At 42.7% G+C, this 18285-nt stretch overlaps 1 protein-coding gene across 3 annotated transcripts in view; it reads left to right on the plus strand.

Moving 5' to 3' along the window:
- The first annotated feature begins 308 nt into the window (after nucleotides 1-308).
- ROCK1 (Rho associated coiled-coil containing protein kinase 1) overlaps nucleotides 309-18285 on the plus strand; it is a 146065-nt gene continuing 128088 nt past the window's right edge. For all 3 annotated transcript variants that reach the window (XM_006139046.4, XM_075920910.2, XM_089776296.1), the window contains exon 1: nucleotides 309-2069. In XM_006139046.4, coding sequence (XP_006139108.1) covers nucleotides 1977-2069 — 93 coding nt within the window. In that variant the 5' untranslated portion in view covers nucleotides 309-1976. The remainder of the gene's footprint in view (nucleotides 2070-18285) is intronic.

An 18285-nucleotide genomic window follows, 5' to 3' on the forward strand; every position in this document is an offset into this window, starting at 1 on the left:
TGATGATCCTTGTTGGAATTACAAATAAATATTTGTTCATAGATACTTTACTTTGTAAAAATGAAGCAGCAATTCAAGAAATACTGTAGAGCTGAAGTGTTCAATACCATGTTTTTTTAAACTTCTGATGTATTATTTTTACTTTGTCAGTCTCTGTTCCACGTGTGGGTCTTGGCGGATTGTATATGGCAGAATATCGCATCTCGGGGCCTCCTGTAGTATGGATTGTGTGCAGGGAAGCAGACTTTGCACCGGAGACACTCCATCCCGGCGGCCAAATGTCCACTCCCAGTCTACGTGTCCTGGATATGTTGCTGTTTTATGCAACTACTTTTTCTGCTTGCAGTGTACAGTAAACTTGAAACTGGAGAGTCGGGAGTGGAAAGATCACAAAGTCTCAGTTTCTTGACTCCGGATGGTGCAAGGCTATACCAAGAATTGTACCTCTCTAATCAACATAATTGGTAGAGGAGCTCTGAAAGCATAGTGTGTGAGAGCACCCTTGCAAAACAGCAACATCCTTTTAAAAGTGACATCAGCACATTTTATGGGGAACAACTCTGAAGCGGTCTACAATATTGAAAGCGCAGACTTCGCCAGCTTCAGTTTCCCATTCAACTAGTGCCGTTGCTCCTTTTTCTGCAACTGCACTTAACTTCCTTATGCAATAGACAACCCCTGCCGCAGAACGGTCCCTATCCTGAAGCTCACCCCGGTCTCTAGTTTACGGCAGTTTGGAAAGACGGGGAGAGAGGCTGGAGCAGGACATACCACAACCCTGCTACTCCCTTGCAGCTTCTCACCTCCTGCCACCTCAACGTTCCACTAGCGCTGACTGGCCCACGAGAAATCGCTCGCGCACCAGCGGCGAACGCTGCCGGCGGCTCGTGGGCATCCATCCGGGTAGCGGGCGCGCGCTTCCACCCGTCACGTCAGTTCGTGCGTGGGCAGGAAATTCGCTCGCGCGTGCTCGGCGGCAGTTGAGCGGTGGGCTTGGGGGAAGCGCGAGCTTTTTGGTCTCTGCACCGCTTCCTCCCTCTCCCCTCCTCCCCCCCACTCACTGGCGCATGCGCCCTGGTTCCAGGCCCTTCGGTTTAAGCGGAAGGCGGACATATTTTTGAGTCTCCCCCTCGCTTACTGAGGCGGCTGCCCCTGGACCTTGCGTCGCTCGGTTCCTTCTGCCGGAGAAGCGGCTTCCTTCGACGGGCCCCTGGGGGACAGAGATGGGCCAGGAGCCGGGGCTGGAAGTTGCGGCGAGTTGAAGCGCGGCTCCCGGCCGGGGACTGAAGCGGGCGGCGAGTCCCTGCGGGGCCGGTCAGGAGGGGCGCGGGGGAACCGCGGAGGAGCCGCCGGGGCCAGGCAGGGCGGAAGATGCCGCTGTCGCTCCGCTGAAGCCGTTCGTGCCCGAGGGCTGTCGCCGCGCTCTAGAGAGGCCGTCTGCTCCCCCGGAAGTGGGGGCCGGGGAGGCCTGCGCAGCTGGCACCCCCGCTGCCCGGAGCAGCCTGGGCACAGGGCGGGGGCAGCGCCTTTCTCCGCACCCCCGCCCCAGGGGCTCCATGGAGGGAGTAGCTCCGAGGCGCTGAGGAGTTTCCTGTTTTCATGGTGGTTTTCGCTTCAAAAGAAAACTGCTCTTCGGGAGCTGGCGCCGAGCAGCGGCAGCCGCGAGAGGAGGAACCGCTCCGCTGGCTCCGAGGGCGGCCGCCTGGCTGGCGAAATGCGGCTGGTGAGACAGAGGTGGAGCAAGGAAGCCTGCAGGGTTGTGATCACAGCCTAGAAACGCGTGTGTGCGCGTTAGGGGGGAAGCAGCTCTTCCTGCCCCACCCTCGGCTCTAAATCTTGGGGGGCGTGTGAGGACTTTCCTCCCCCCCCCCCCTCCCGTCCTGACTTCTCCGATCTAGGCGATACTCAGGAAGAATCGCAGCCTGGTGGTTTAACTTACTTTGTTCTGAAATAAGGAAAACTTTATCCTCGAAAACATGTCGACAGGAGAAAACTTTGAGTCTCGGTTTGAAAAAATCGATGTAATGTTAAGGGATCCCAAATCTGAAGTGAACTGTGACTGCTTACTGGTAAGTAGCGTGTGCATGGAGATCCCTCTGTGCCTTGTTTCTATGAATCTGCAACCATGTAGAATCAAACTCTACACACTTTGCTTAGCCGCGTCACTTAACTCCTACTTATGTTTGTTTACCAGTGATAAGTGCTATATTGTGTGCGAGTATCTGAAAGGTGAGTGAATCTTCTATAAACGCTCGAAGTGTCTGCTTAGTCTTCACTCCTCCCCCTTACGTTTCCTATACGTCATATGTTCTTGTTCTAGCTCTTTGACTTCGCTACGTTTATAGGGGGCAATGTTCAGGTTATTGCCACGTCTGAACCTAGACAGTATCCTGTAGCTTGTCGAGGTATATACACTTTCTTAATTGTATTGTTGAGAAGTGTGAGGCTTATATGCAACTTAGGAATCCTTTCATTTGAGAATCTCAGTAAATACTTACTGCTCATATACAATAGTGCTGTGCAACTACTAATTTTTACAGTGTTGCAGTAAAGGTGGTGAAAACCATCTTACATATGGGGAAAATAAACATGGGGTTAAGTGATTTGCTGAAGATTTCCTGGCAAGCCTGTTAGAGTGCTGGGAGAACTGGGGGCACTGTTTTCGAGTGGGGAACTTAAGGTCCGGGGGTTGGATGCAGCCCCTGGCTTGCCTGGATCTGGAGCTTGGGGCCCTGAGGCTTGGGGCTTCCCCCATCATTGAGGAGCCCAATCTGGTGAGGGGTGTTTTTTTTTTAATTGTTTTTCTCACTTGTGTGCAGCCCCTGACCTGATTTTTTTCTATGGATCACTGGCCACTGACCCAAAAAAGAACAAGGGTGGGGAACCTACTTGGTCCTATAGCCCTGGTTGCTTCCTCAATTCTTTAGTGTCTTGACACATTTCAATATCATAATGAGTTACACATGCTAAAACAAAAGATCTCTAGCTCTTGAAATGGTTTTCTCAAATGGTAAAGTCTGACGACCATATGAAACTGTGTACTGTTTCTTTCTGATTGCTTTGTAATGTAAATTTGAAATAGACTCGTGTGGCATGGATGCCTTAATTTTACAGTTGTTATACCTCATAATGATGAGTTATGTAAGTTCTGCAAAATTTCTTGCTGGAGTGAAGTCCCCAGTGAAATAAAATAGATGTTTTTCAGTATTGTTGTGGTGAAGGGCAAGTAAAGTAGATTTTGTACCTAATAAGCTGTAGAAAAGCTGTGTTGGAGATACACACAATTGTTCTTTTTCATAGTTGTTACCTTATACTTGTGGCAAGATTCAACCTCAGATGTAGGCAAAAAGGGTATGTGGTACCAAACAGAATGTGTACATGTTGAATGCAGTGATTTGAAAGTAACCATTTGTAAGCCAAGCTGAATCTACTACTTAATTATGGAATTTTGAAGTTCTAACATTTTGTATTTTAGCCAACCAGATAAACTTCTCTTAAGCTACATCTAGACTACATCCCTCTGTTGCGAGAGGGGTGCAAATGAAAAACTTCAAAAGTGCAAATTTAAATATCCTGCACTTCATTTGCATAATCATGTAATGGCGCTGTTTCAAAAAAGTGCTATTTTGAAATTGAAACCATAGTCTAGACGCGGTTCTTTCGAAAACAGGGTGCTTTTTCGAAAGATCCTGTAAACCTCAGTCACGCCATTATGTGATTATAAAAATGAAGCGTGGGATATTTAAATCCTGGCTTCATTTGCACTTTCAAAGTACTTCATTTACATCCCTCTGCCAACAGAGGGATGTAGTCTAGACGTTGCCTTAATTAAAAGTGAGTGGGGCATAACTATTACTATTTCATGTAACTTCTGAGAAATGCATGCTCTAAAAGATGCAAGCGTCAATTTATTTTTGCATCAATATGAATATTTTGTTGATGGCGCTACAGTCTAACATAGTTGAACTCCTAATGAGTAATAGTATTATATAAGTATGGAAGTACTGTTCTTGCTATTCTTTAATTATTTTTTAACAAATTTTAATACTTGTATCTAACATAGGTGTATCTGTGGTGTATATTTTGTTTTCACCACAGCAAGTCAAATATTTCCTCTATACAACGCTTGCGGTTTTTATGCTAGCTTTGAGTAACAAATCACTAGAACATCTCCTTGTCCACCTCATAAAACTGACTACAGACATAATATGGGAACTGTGGCACAGGAATTACAATAATGTTGTTACCTCTTATTCCTACCACTTGCATTATCAAAGTTTACACCCAACATATTAGACCGCAAATATGTCAAGGAACTTGGTTACACACATCGCTCCAACTTGTAATGTAAATTGGACCTTACCCATATTTCATAGCCTTCTTTTGCCTCATCTCTTAGGTTCACTGACCTACTTATGATGTAGATAGGGCTTGTTGTTAGCTCCAGCCCAAGACTTGACTCTTTTAGTTTTGGGGTCTTACAGGACAGATAAGTGGGATTAGATTCATGTTTGAATAGAACAAAGCAGTCTAAAACTTATTTTTGCTGACTGACAGGAAATGCTTTTTTTCCCCTAATAGTATTAATGTCGTAAGTCCTTTGTATCTTGAATATAAAATCATTGCTGACTGGATGCTGACTCCATGTCTCATACAGCTGCTTTTAGTGAAAGCCTACTACTGCCAGAGCATTTAAAATCTGTACACTAATTTAAGTTGTCCTAAGATCTTGGGTATGTACTGGTTGATATCAATCTGTCACCACAATTGGGATGTCAATGTGTAATTGACTATACGATTCACTGATAAGCCTAGGCTTATCAGTTAATCTTGTCAACTACATGCTGAGGCAGTGAGTGGGAGCCAGTGCCCCAGAGGAGCTGGCTTTAAGCAGGCTCTCCATGAACACCAGATCTGCCTGCCTATCCTCCACCCCTGTGCTGTTGTCTCTGCCTTTCAAGCTGGCTGCCCATGTGTTCTGGTTCCGTGGACCATCTGCACCCCCCCCCCCCCGCTGCCTCCCCCATCAGCTCCAGCTCCACGGTGCCATCTGCCCATATCCCCGCCCCCTTGCTGCTGCCTCTATTAGATGGAGAAGGGGGGGAGGAGTGGCCGCTTTGCAGAAGCAGCCTCTGTCCACGGGGATCCAAGCTCCCATGGAGCAGCTTCTGTCCGTGGGGCACTTAGACCCCCCCTTGGACAGGGGCTGCTGCCACCCTGCAGCTCATCTGCAAGGGTAGCTGGTTTTTAAACTGGCTCCCATTGTGGACCAGCCACCCTGTTCTGTCGCTTCTAATGGCGGGGGGAAGGGGCTGGGAGAGCACTGGTTTCTGGCCCTGCCCCCGGGAAATATCCAATAGTCATATCACTGTGTGTTTCTCCATAACAGTGAAGCATCTCCCAGGTGGGGTGAGCATTGAAAGATGCAAGTAGACGGGAAGGCTGGAACAGCAGGGTACAGGGTTAGTCCCCAGGGAGAAGGTGCTGGGAGCGCTGGGGCAGTGCTGGCTGCTTAGCCTTGCGGGCACAATTTGGGAGGTGCTGACTGGCTTACACTGGCCACGTTTGGGTCCGGCACTGCGGCCAGGCAGTCCTGCCTCTGTCTCGCATGGAGCGATGGACTCCCACGTGGGGATGTCAGCCCTGCTGGTAATCCAGGACTGGGCTCCTGGGCACCTGTCCTTTTTTGCCCCTCGTGTCTGCCATGACTCGTCCAGCTCCCTGCCCGCCGCAGGCTAGAGTGTTCTGGCTTGGAAACTTTTTTTTTGGACACAGAAGAAGCCTGAAGCTTCAAGCTAAACAACCAAATCACTGGTATACAATTTTCTTTTTAATAAGAAACATTAAAAATGGCAACAAAGAAGAGATGCTTGTTGGATGAACACAGCGGTTCAACCCTGTTTGAGAGATGGAATTCACTTTTGCAGAGGTAAATGGAAAACTGATGTGTCGTCTTTGTCAAAAGACTGTTGCTGTGTTAAAGAAAACAAACCTGCAACGGCATCATGAATTTTGTCACCCTGAATTCAAAGACTTGTATCTACTAGCAATTTAAGAAGAACTAAGATACGTTCCTTACTGAAGGATTTCTGTACTCAACAAGATATGTTCCATTCACAAGTTAAAGACAGCGATGCCATTGCAGAAGCCTCCTTCAAAATGGCTTGACATATACCGAAATCAAAAAGACTCTTTACTAAAGGTGAATTGATGAAGCAGTGCTTGTTTGACCGCAGCAAATCACTTTTTGCAGAATTTAATAACCAAGAGGATATAATTAAACAAATATAAAAACTGCACATGTCTGATTCAACTGTAGTAAGACTAATTGAAAGCATTTCAGGCGATCTATTTTCAAAACTGCTAAAAGACATTGAAAGCACTATTTCAGTTTGGCGATGGACAAATCTACTGATCGTTCAGACATATCTCAGCTCATTATTGGGGTGCGTTTTCTCAATGGCAAAAAGTATGATGAAGCACAGTAAACATTTATACCTTTGACTGGTCACACTATGGGAGAAGACATTTATTCTGCGCTGGTGGCATTTTTTGAAGGACCAGGAATATACATTGACTTTTTTAAATAAGCTTACTTCAGTAACAACTGATGGTGCTCCCTCCATGGTTGGAAAACAGAAGGGGTTAATTTGTTTGCTGAAGAAAAATCCACAGTTTCCAGATTTCTTTTCATACCATTGCACCCTGCACCAAGAACAGTTATGCTGCAAACTGAAAAGAGGATTTCTCAAGAGCACAATGGATCACAATCATTAACTTCATTGTTGCAAATGCCTTGAAACATAGACAATTTCGAGCTTTAGTTGAGGGTTCTGAAACACGGGATGGTGACTTGGCAATGCTTGCAGAAGTTAGATGGCTGAGTCGAGGCAAAGTGTTAGTTAGGTTTATATATCTACTGCCTGCTGTAGGAGTGTTTTTGGAGGCAAAGGATCACCAGGATTTACTGTCATGTTTAGATGATGAGAGATTCCTGCTAAACGTGGCTGATATGACACACCACTTAAGTGCACTCAATTTTAAACTTCATGGCAAAGAAAAAAACCTGCTTTCTCTGATGTGTGATGTTTCTGCATTTGAAACAAAACTGGCCTTTTTTTTTATCAGCTTCATGAGTGAGACTTTACTTACTTTCCCGTCCTCAACTCACAAGTGACACAGCTGAGTGAATGTGCATTTTTGGGGGGGGGGGCCTGATTTTTTACGGAGTATATCTCAGAGCTGACAACCGAATTTTCTTTTCACTTTCTAGATGTCAAATCCCTGAAGACAGTTCTTGAATTTATACTCCATTTTCAATTGAGGTCAGTAAAGACAGTCTTACATTCAGCAGTGAGATCTGGTGATGAGAGGGCCACATTTGAAGAAGTGATGATAGACCTGCAAAACAATTGTTTTTTAAAAGCTAGGCATAAGGAAGAGGACACTGAAACATTTTGGATGACCTATGTACAGGAAGACAAGTACCCTGCATTACTGAAATGTGCCAAAAATGGTGCTAACTGGCTTTGGGTTCATATATGCCTATGAAAGTTCATTCTCCTCCATGGGAATCAAGTGAAAATTGTGCACCTCTCTTAGGCTATGTCTACACTGCCATTTTTTTGCAGCAGAAGATATGCAAATCGCACTCTTTTGCATATCTTCTGCCGGTCCTTTTTTGGAAGATATGTAAATGAGAGCACGATTTGCATATCTTCTGTCGCAAAGAAATGGCAGTGTAGACGTAGGCTTACTGATAGACATCTGACCAACTACTGCTGCTACAATACAAGCCTGATGTGAAACAGCTGGTGAACAGTTTGTAGACACATTCTTCACATTGATTGTACTTGTACTCCAGTAAATTCCAGTACTGCATTGGCAGTTTTTGTTGATCTATTAAAATTGTGAAGCCAAAACAAAGAAGTAGTCAATATAATGGTCTTCTGTTGATATGTGTTTTAGTAGTTAAATTCCTGGACTGTCATTGTTCATTAAAAGTGCTGCCATATGCAGGGCTCGACAAAACATTGAATCTACTCGCCCGTGGCCAGAAGAACCAATGGACAAGAGTGATGAAATATAAATTGTAAACATATACCTGCTGCTTGCTCTTTTTCTGTGAGTTCTAAGTTAGGAACTGGAAGAAGTAAGATGAAGTAATCAAATGAATTACTATGCCTACAAAAAATATTGGGCATGGGAATGGAACAGGCCTTGACGTACAGATGGTAAGTAGATAGAGAAATGTATGTTTAGTCACGATCAGAATATTTTGCTGCTTGGTTAAACTTCTCTGTGAAATCCATGTGCTTTCACATTTCCCCCCCCCCCCCCATTCACTATACCTAAGCTGTGCCAGAGATACCATTTTTCTTTGTTTAATCTGCTTTTTTTCTCAGTTGCTCTATAATACCTAGCAATCAAGTATGCTTTATCGCAGTGGCTCCCAACCTTTTTGAGCATACCAGACCCCTTTTGAATCTAATAAAATTTTATGGGGGCCTCCAAACAATATAGCTGTTTTCAAATATTCCATTACTTGATAATCATTAGATAACATGAACTATTATACGTTTCAAAACTAATATAGTAATATTGAGAGCTAATACAGGGTGTCCACATTGAAACATAACAGCATTGAGGTGTCTTATATTTTTAGTGAATAATGCGAATAGAAGAATATGTACACAACTTACAGGTAATATGTTTGTTACATTTGGCCTATGGGTACACATTATTAAGGTGCACATGTGGAATGTGTACCATTCTTAGCATGGACTGTGTCACATTGATCCTCAATTTCCCTCCACACATAGTCTAATATTGCAGGTGTCAGTCTGAAACACGGAAGAACATAACAAAAACAATGTGGTATCTGTGCAAGATTCAACTTTCTCCCATGCATTATAATTTTTTTTTAGATATGATTCAAAGTTGTTACACTTCAGTGTGGACACCCTGTACTTCACTTAGTTAATGAGGTGGCTGATGCTGTAGAGCTGATGACAGAGTATGGACGTCTGGTTGGACTGATTACCCTCGCAGCCTTAGATCTGATTCCATGTTCAGTCAGCATCAATTTTAATGGAACCAGTGCGGAAAATTCAGTCTAACAAATGCAAATTGTTGGAAAAGAGATCAAGTATTTTACAGCCTCGTAAGAAAGTTCTGGATACTCAGTAACAACTTGTAGCCACAAGTCAGTCAAGAGCTTGTGTTTGAAGACAAGCTTCAGTGAGTTGTCACGTGATTGTCTTGTTTTTGGTGTGTCAGACTTCGTTGGTAGCCATGTCCACAAATGGGAGTCTGATCCTGTTGTTGTTCGTGTTGGTGATAGGAAAGTGCTCACTCATCTGTACTTTGAGGTTTTGCAAATGCTCTCTGATTACACATTTACATTATCTGTGAGTTGCATTTCTGAGCTGGCCAAAAAATTGGACAGATTTGGCAAAGAATCATAGTTAAATTGATCAAGTAAAGATGTCCACAGGCCCAATTTCTTGATCATAGCATCAATTTTGTCATTGAACTGGAAGATGGTCACAGCTTTTTCCTGAAAACTTAGATTAAGCCCATTTAGGTAGTTGAAGATATTGGTTAAGTAAGCCAATTTAGCTAGCCAAAGAAACTCAACGAGGTGATGAAAGAGCTCAAAATGATGGTTCAGCAAAAAAAATCCTCATTTCATCACGCAATTCAAACAGGCACAAGAGAACCTTCCTCTTGAAAGCCAGAGAACTTCTGTGTGAAGAAGTTGGCTGTTATCACTGCCCATCTCATCACACAAAGCAACAAATAGTCTTGAATTCAATGGATAGGCCTTGAAGAGATTGACCATCATCACTGACTCATCCAAACCTGTCCTTAGGTCAGCAGGCATTTTTTTAACAGCATTTCCCTGTGAATGCTGCAGTGAATGAATGTAGCTAACACTGTCACTGCTTTTACTTGAACAGTTACTTCAGTGTTCTGGCTGGTTATTGCCCAAGCTCTATTGGTACTGATCCCCACACATTTTGACCAGTCAATATCATGCTTCCTCATGAAATTGCTCAACACATCAAATATAGCCTAGCCAGTTGTGTGTGGGGGCAAAAATTTGCAAAAGAAAGTCCTCTTGGCTTAGAAATGTACTTGCCATGTTTCGTTTGTGTGATGCCGAACATTAGCTGGTTTTAAGCTCTCGTTTGACAGCACTTCCTTACTTTGTAAGCATAATGGACATGGTTCAGATTCATTGCCAATCCATATAAACCGTAATTCCAAGTATACATCGCTATATTTTTGCATTTTGTGTTTACTTGTGTTTTGAAATGGAACTTGATATTCCACAATGGTCTCCGGTTCCTTTCTTTTCAGCATCCCTGTCTTGATCCACTAATCCATTTTTGCTATCCCAACTAAACCCTTCCCACCACTCTAATAGCTTTTGAACGGTTAGAATGGGATAACGTATTCATGTAACATAATCACGGAACTAAATATCTAATATATATATTTGTGTTCACATAATATACGAATTAGTGTTTTACACTATACGTTTCCTTTAATTTCTATTTTAATCTTTCTGTGGACTCCCCTAGAGCAGTGTTTCTTAAAATTTTTGAGACCACGGAACACCAAACTTTTTTTATGCGGAACACGAAAATTTTCTTCAAAAAAAATTGTCAGACAAAAACAAAAAAGAGGTCACGGCACACCTGTGAGTTGTTCACAGAATACCAGTTTTCCGTGGAACATAGTTTAAGAAACTCTGCCCTAAAGTACTGCCACGGACCCTCAGGTGTCCATGAACCACAAATTGGGAACCACTGCTTTATTGAGTTTCTTTTTGCTGTGTTAATAAAACCACCTTTTTTAAGGAGATGATTTGATTCTTGTATCCTGGAAGGTAACAGGTTTGTGTGTGTATCTGCCTAGGCTGAGAGGTCTGCTATTAGAGATTGCAGTTGTTTTTTCTGTTTTCTTTTTTTTGCTCTCTTGTAGTAAAAGAGCTTGGGGTGGGTAGTCTTCTGGAAGAAGTTGAAGTGATTCTTTCAGAGTTTTGAAAGAAGGAGTTGGACACTTGATGTGGTAACCTATCTCTGTGTCAGTGAATCTGTGGCTCTGGGGAATTCTTGTAAGCAGAGCCTATAAAGGCAAGGTATTTTTAAGGTCTCTTTCAGGCCCCCACTTTCTGCACTTGGAGTGCCAGAATGGGGAACCAATCCTGACAGCATCCTACCTTTTTAGGTGTAGGAAACATGTTTTTTTTTATAGTTGTCAAGTGCTTCCTACCCCCTTTCTTCCCAACTTGCTTACTTTATATGTGTATTTCCTTGTCATGTAATTCTGTATCATTCAGATTTGTGCACATCATGGACAAGTTTCTCTGTAATCTTTGCTGTCCTTGTAATGAAATCTGAAATATGATATGAGCATAAGACAAGGAAGACAAATGCAAAGAGACTGGGAAGTGCCAAAGAAATGAAGGGGTAGTATGATGTGTGAAAAGTGACATCAGAGCTGAAGAAAAACCTATCCTGGGGAAGAGAAGCTGCACTGGCCAGTAAGAAGAACAAAGTGAACTTGGGAAGAAAAATACGAATGCCGAAAAGACAAAGAATAATAGGAAGAACAAAATTCACACTGTTTTATTAACTACTTAATTTCTGTCTTCAGTTAATTTTATTATGTGTTGGTGTGGTAGTTCTACAGTTTCACTTTCTTTAAAAAATACGTGTCAGAGGGCATCCGGTAACTTCTCAAGATATGAAGCCTTGAAAGTTTAATATGTAATGTTGAAACGATCAAATAAATCAGAGGGTGTATTAAACAAGTAGTAAGACATTCTAGGGTGTGCACTAATGACTGGTGCACACCTAATGTAGTAAACAGGGCTAGAGGCAAAATAAGAGACAAGCTATTAATGCAAGCTGTTTGACTAAAAACATTAAACAATTAAAACTTATGTTTGTTGAATATACTCTCTACAGTTTGTATAATTTTTGTATTAATGAGAAAATGGTCCAAACCTTTGTTCTAGTACTTCAGCACTTTCTGAATAAAAATGTGTTGCTCTGAAATGTCTCCTACTTTTTATAAGAAACACGTAAGTTTTTTAAAATGGTTTGGTAAAATTCCATTTGTCTATTTTTTGATTTCTGAGTACAAAAAGGTCTAACTTGTTTTCATGCCTTAACTATCATTCAGACATTTGATTAACTCGCACAGCTTACTTTTCAAACTTCAAACTTATCATAGTCTTAATCCTCAGAACACTAAGTTCCTGTTGATTTGTTCAGTAAATTGACTTAAAAATAACTGTTTGACAGAAATGTGTACTGCACTATCCACTGCTAATTTTATCGAGTATTAGAAGAGGTAACCGTTTGTTTCAAAATGTTTTTGTACAAATTCTGGATTATGCAGTACTTTTCCTAGCAGTTTAAGGATGTGATGTAGATGTTTTGATCTTTCTTAGGTTTAATGAAATTACTGACCCCATGTTAATGGCCCAAACTTACACTAGTGTGATTTGATTTACCCATTTAAGTCTGCCTTCCCCAAAGAGAGATCTATTTGCTTTAAAATATTTAGTATTAACTTTCTGTTGCTATTAGAATATTTTTTCTGGAGATTTAACCACACCCTCTTTCAGCTAGCACTAATTTGAATTTTTTGCAGTCATATTCCTTTCCATTCTCCCTCTGTATAAAACTGTGATGTTGCATGACATAGTGAAAGAGATGCATTGAACCATGAAAGAAGTAATATTTCAGATAGGGATGTGAACGGATTAACTGTTACCAAGGAGAATAACTGGTTAACCTGCACTGGCTCCCAGCTGCTAGCCCTGCTCCTGGGAGCAGGGCCAGGAGCCAGTGCATCCTAGCGAAGAGTGCAACCATAAGTGTATACTGGCTCCTGCTTGCCCTCCTAACCTCACCCCGCACTGCTGCCTCTATATTGGGGAGGGAGCAGGTGGGTCCGCAGAAGGTGGTGCTCTTGGGGACCCAGCTTTTAAGCTGGCTCCCACTTGCTCCCCAAGCTGCTGCTCCCCAGGCAGCAAGGCAGGGGGTGATGGTGGTGTATTCATTAGGATTAACTGATAAGATCAGGCTTACCAGTTAATTATGTAAATGGTGGGACATCCCTATTTATTACCCAGTGCAGATTCCTGTTTTATGTTCCAGGCCTTGGAGCATGTCACATATCAAGTTTAGGTGGGGCTAGTTCTGAGCTTGATTACTGGGTTGCAGGGGGAGGATGTCCCTGGCATGGACCTCTTCCCCCTCCCACACTTTTTTTAAAAGAATAAAAAATGGGGGCTGATTTGATGTGCATTTTTCCAGTATTTTCAATGAACCTCTCAAAGTCCGCATTACCGAGTCTGCTTTACGATTGCTCTTGCATACCGTGGAGTCAGCCCCTTCATTTGTCCCCCGGTTCAGATGTTTGGCCATTGATGCTGCACTCCATCATTCCAGTACCTGTTTAACTCTGTTTTCGAAAATAACTAAAGATGAGTTATCAGTGGAGTCCAGTTTAAGGCCTTCCTGGACCTGTACATCCAGATAGTCACCAGATTGCGTGAATGGCAACTGGAATGTAGAGAGCCCACCTAACTCATGCTCTTAAACTAAGGTTGTGCCCTCCGACCCAAGCAAGCTAAATTTTGGTCAAGTTCATACTAGATGACAGTGGATGGCTCCATCTATCCCTGGAGGAGCAGAGTATAACAGTTTCCAAGTGTCTCGTCAAAATTGCTGCTAACCTAATGATAGAAGAGACTAATTCCACCCCTAGTTAGGGACCGGAGATTGGGTACCACTAAGGAGAAGCCTTGTGGTTATGCTAACCCATCTATCTCCATATTTACGGATTCCCTTGCAGTTGTGGATCCTGCAGATTTTTGTGTGCAATGGACCTTGATTGATTGGGAGCAACTTTATGAATTTTTTTTCCGTGGCGTAGGTGGTAGTAGTATAAGCTAGCTTTACCCTAGATGGGGTAGAAAAAGTGGATTGGTCACTACTTGCTATGGATGCAGGTACACCTAAGACTTCACAATTGGAAGTGGTGACTGTGGAACACTGCAAAGTCCTGAGATGTATCCTTATTTCCTCCCTAGGTTTCCCTCTGATTTTTTTGGGGGGGAGGGAGCCGCACCCTGGCTTATTGTTATGGTCCCAATGTCTCATTGCCTTCCCATAGATCTTTTATTGGAAGAAGTATGTTTTCACTAGCTGGAGTGACTCGGCGTTGCTCAGTCCCGCTCCCCGCTGGCTGATTCGCTTCCCGTCCCACCAGCCCTGCTTCCTGCTGGCCGTTTCTCCTCCTCCTGATCTCCCCTGGCCAGCTCTGTTCCCGCCAGCCCTGCTGCCCTGACACCCTCCCCTCCCTCCCAGCCCTGCTTTCCGGCCCCCCGCCTTCCTCCCAGCCAGCCCCGCTCCCCTCCTGGCCGGTTCCTCTCTCTCTCTTCTCTCTCCCCCCCCGCCCCCCAATCAAATATGTCTGGTGTTTTTTTCGTTTTTGTTTTTGCCCAAGCCATTGTGGGGGTTGGGTGAGTCCTGGACGGCATGGGGGGGCTGCAGGCGGTGGGCATATGACCTAGGATGGGCGGGGCTGCCCATGCAGTGAGGCGGGTTATTTTTTATTTTTACAGGTTGAAATCGGGCTCGATCAGGTCCAAAAGTACCCTAACCTTTCCTCCAGAAGAAGGTTTTATCCCATGGAAAATTTGGTTGCGGTATGTCTTATAGGGTACGTCTACACTACATGCCTCTGTCGGCAGAGGCATGTACATTTGTTTATTCAGCAAAGGTAAATGAAGCCGCGATTTAAATGATCGCGGCTTCATTTACATTTACATGGCTGCCGCGCTGAGCCGACAAACAGCTAATCAGCTGTTTGTCGGCTCGCCGCTAGTCTGGACGTTCCCCCTGTCGACATAAAAACCCTTTGTCGGCAGCCCCGTTATTCCTCGTGGAATGAGGTTTACCGGGGCTGCCGACAAAGGGCTTTGATGTCGACAGGGGGAACGTCCAGACTAGCGGCGAGCCGACAAACAGCTGATTAGCTGTTTGTCGGCTCAGAGCGGCAGCCATGTAAATGTAAATGAAGCAGCGATCATTTAAATCGTGGCTTCATTTACCTTTGCCTACAACCCTAATCTACATGCCTCTGCTGACAGAGGCATGTAGTGTAGACACAGCCATAGTGTCCAAGTTATTAGAGTACAAACATACAAACATTCTCCTTTGTATATTATAGAAGATTATGGCTTTTTCTCCTCTTTCTTCGCATGACCAAAATGGGTCAGAAAACTGAACTAGACTGGTGTCTATAATCCTATGATATATTTAATGATTCAGACCATGGTTCCATACTCTTGTACAGATAGCAACATGCAAACTTTAGAAATCATTTAGGCTTTAAACAGTCTGCTTCATGAAGACCTCTTTGCTCACCCTGACCTTTACAGATTTGATTTTTAGTCTGGTACCTGAGTGAGCCATTGTGGATACTTTTAGAGCAATGGTTAACTTTCTGTTAACCCTAGAACCTTCCATAAGCACAGTGTATGAGAATGCAGGTTTCCTCTAACTAGTATATAAAAAGCAGTCTAAATCAGTTTTTCGCATCTGTTGAACAGCCATAGAACTTTGTAAAAACTTAAAACAACAACGAATAGCCTAGCAGCACCTTAAAGACTAATAAAACATGTAGATGATCTCTTTGGTTAGCCTTTAAGGTGCTGCTAGACTATCCGTTGTTGTTTTAAGTTTTTCCAGTTACAGGCAGTCCCCGGGTTACGTACAAGCTAGGGACTGTAGGTTTGTTCTTAAGTTGAATCTGTATGTAAATCGGAACTGGCGTCCAGATTCAGCCTCAGAAGCGCGGGAACCTGCCGCGGCTGCGGCTTTGCTCCCGATGCCCCTGGTCTGCTGGAGACGGTCCCCAGCAGACCAGGGGCACTGGGAGCAGCTTTTCTCGCCCCGGAGGTCGAGGTGGCTGACTGCTGCCTGTGAGCTCCGGAGCGAGAGAGCCCCTTTCGTAAGTGCGGATCCGACATAAGTCGGATCCGCGTAAGTCGGGGACTGCCTGTAGTTTGTAACTCAGCTATCCTTCTGAAGCTTATAGAACTTTGTATTCTTCTCCTCCATGAGGGATTAAGCCTCCTTTACTGAAAGGTTCTGTCCTCTGACTTTTGGGGTTATTAATCCAAGTTTTCTGCTGGCATCTGTTTTTTTCATTCTTATTGCATAGCAGAATCACTGTGGAATTGTAGCATTTCTTCAGACCCTTTCAATGCCTCGTTTTTAAACTAATCCTCCTTGTATTTTTCCTTTTCCTTTCTTGTAGCAGTTGTTTCCTAGTAGTTGAAAAGGGTTGGGAATTTTGATAGTTAAATAGCTCTATCATTTTTTTCCTGCAAAATAAGTTGAAGATCTTGCTTAATTTGTAGGTCCAATTATTACCTGTGTGCTCAACTATTTAAAAAAAAAAAAAAAGCTGAACATTCATAAAATGACTAGATTGTTGATGGAGGGGAAAAATAAAAGAAAGCTAGACTAGCTCAAAGTAAAACACTTGCTGAAATAATGTGTAGGGACTAGGTTTAAAATAATGCCTGATAAATAAAGTGTGGGAGCAGAAATCTACAAATCGGAATCGGTGTATTGGAAATAAGCCTAAGTGATGGACAGAACTAGAGGATGGGCTATTCTGCGAATCACTCCTGTTTGGGGGTTGCCAGAAAGAGACTAGGTGACTGGACATGGATGTTGCTAAGAGAAGGGAATGGAGTCAGTTTAATTGCAGCAGCCATTTCTGCGACAGCCATGGGCCTTTTTCATTCTGATTCTGAAAATATCTTAATCAAACTGGGCGGGAGAGGATTTCAGATGATTTAACATTCAGCGTAGGCTAAATCTTTAATATTACCCTGGGGGGAGGGGGGGGAAGATTCTGTCACCAACCTTTCCCTATTATGTTGTGTGTGGTTTTTTTTTCCTCTCTTCCCTGCCTTATTTTTTTCATAGCTAAGATTATATATTGCAAGTCTGTGCCCAGAAAGCCAGCTAAAAGAGCTACTGTAAATATTCTGTTACAGTACAAATTTGTCAGGTTTTGAAGTGGCTAATAAGACCATGTGGTAAACGTGATTTATTTATTAATAAAGAAGTGAAATGTAGTGAAAGTCAACAGTAGAGTCAGAAACTGAATTTTCTTTCTTTACTGATCTTTTCTCTTTTTTGTGGCATTTTGCCTTTTAGGAAATGGTTTTGAATGTTTAATAACAGATCTGGCCCATCTCAACTAAATTTTTTGCTCTTTCCCAAAAAGGACAGTGCTTAGCAGTCCACCTAAGAAACTGTTAGAAGTTTTTTCCATTTGAAATTTGCTACACCTACACGGAAAAGAAACAAGGGATGTTGTTAAAGTAAAAGCTTTATTTAATATTTTGTATGTCAAATGCATTGTTTTCCCCTCTATCTTTAATAAAAGAGAAAAAGGATTTGTGATGGTTGCTTTGTATCATAGCAAATACATCTGAAGTGCCTCTATACCAAACCCTGAAAACTCACTTAAAATTCTTGAATGTTGGACAATGACAGGCCCATATTAACATCTGTGACTCTTTGGACCATTTATTCAGTCTGAATTTAATATAGTAACCTCCAAGAGTGACTTGTACATAACTTAGTTTAAGTAGAAATTTTTGACTATTGCCTTATTTTTGTTTATATCTAAATATTGAAAGGGGGTAGCATTAGTTAAATGTAAAATAAGTTTAACTGCCACAGACTAAAGGAAGGAGAAAGATAACTTTGTTCATTTTTCATGATGAAGGTCTTCAAGAAAGTTTTAGAATCACTACGTGGTCTTTCAGCGGATCACATCATACGTATCAAGCATGCAAAGCATCCAAGAAGAATTTTCTTCAGAGGGGCATCAAATTACATTCTGTAAAGGGCTAATCAGAATCTTAAGCTGAGAAACATAGAGCTTTGTATAATCAAACTTGAAACATGTGGTAGGTTGAGATCCGCAGTTTTTCATCAAAGTCTACAAGCCTTTCAGTTATCAAGGCAGTCTTTGATTGTTTGTTTCCCTTGATCTAAATGCAGTAAGCAAATAACTTTAAAAATAAAACTAAAAGGACTTGTTTTTTTAACTTCTAAAGGGATTGGGTATTGTGCTTAATACTTCTTCCCTTCTATATTATAAAGCCTGGCCATTACTGCTTGCTTCTTCTCTTGATCCTCATATATGAGGGGGAAAATTACATTC

The sequence above is a fragment of the Pelodiscus sinensis genome, chromosome 2, assembly GCF_052426305.1.
Source record: "Pelodiscus sinensis isolate ZL-2025 chromosome 2, ASM5242630v1, whole genome shotgun sequence".
NCBI classification, from domain to species: domain Eukaryota; kingdom Metazoa; phylum Chordata; order Testudines; family Trionychidae; genus Pelodiscus; species Pelodiscus sinensis.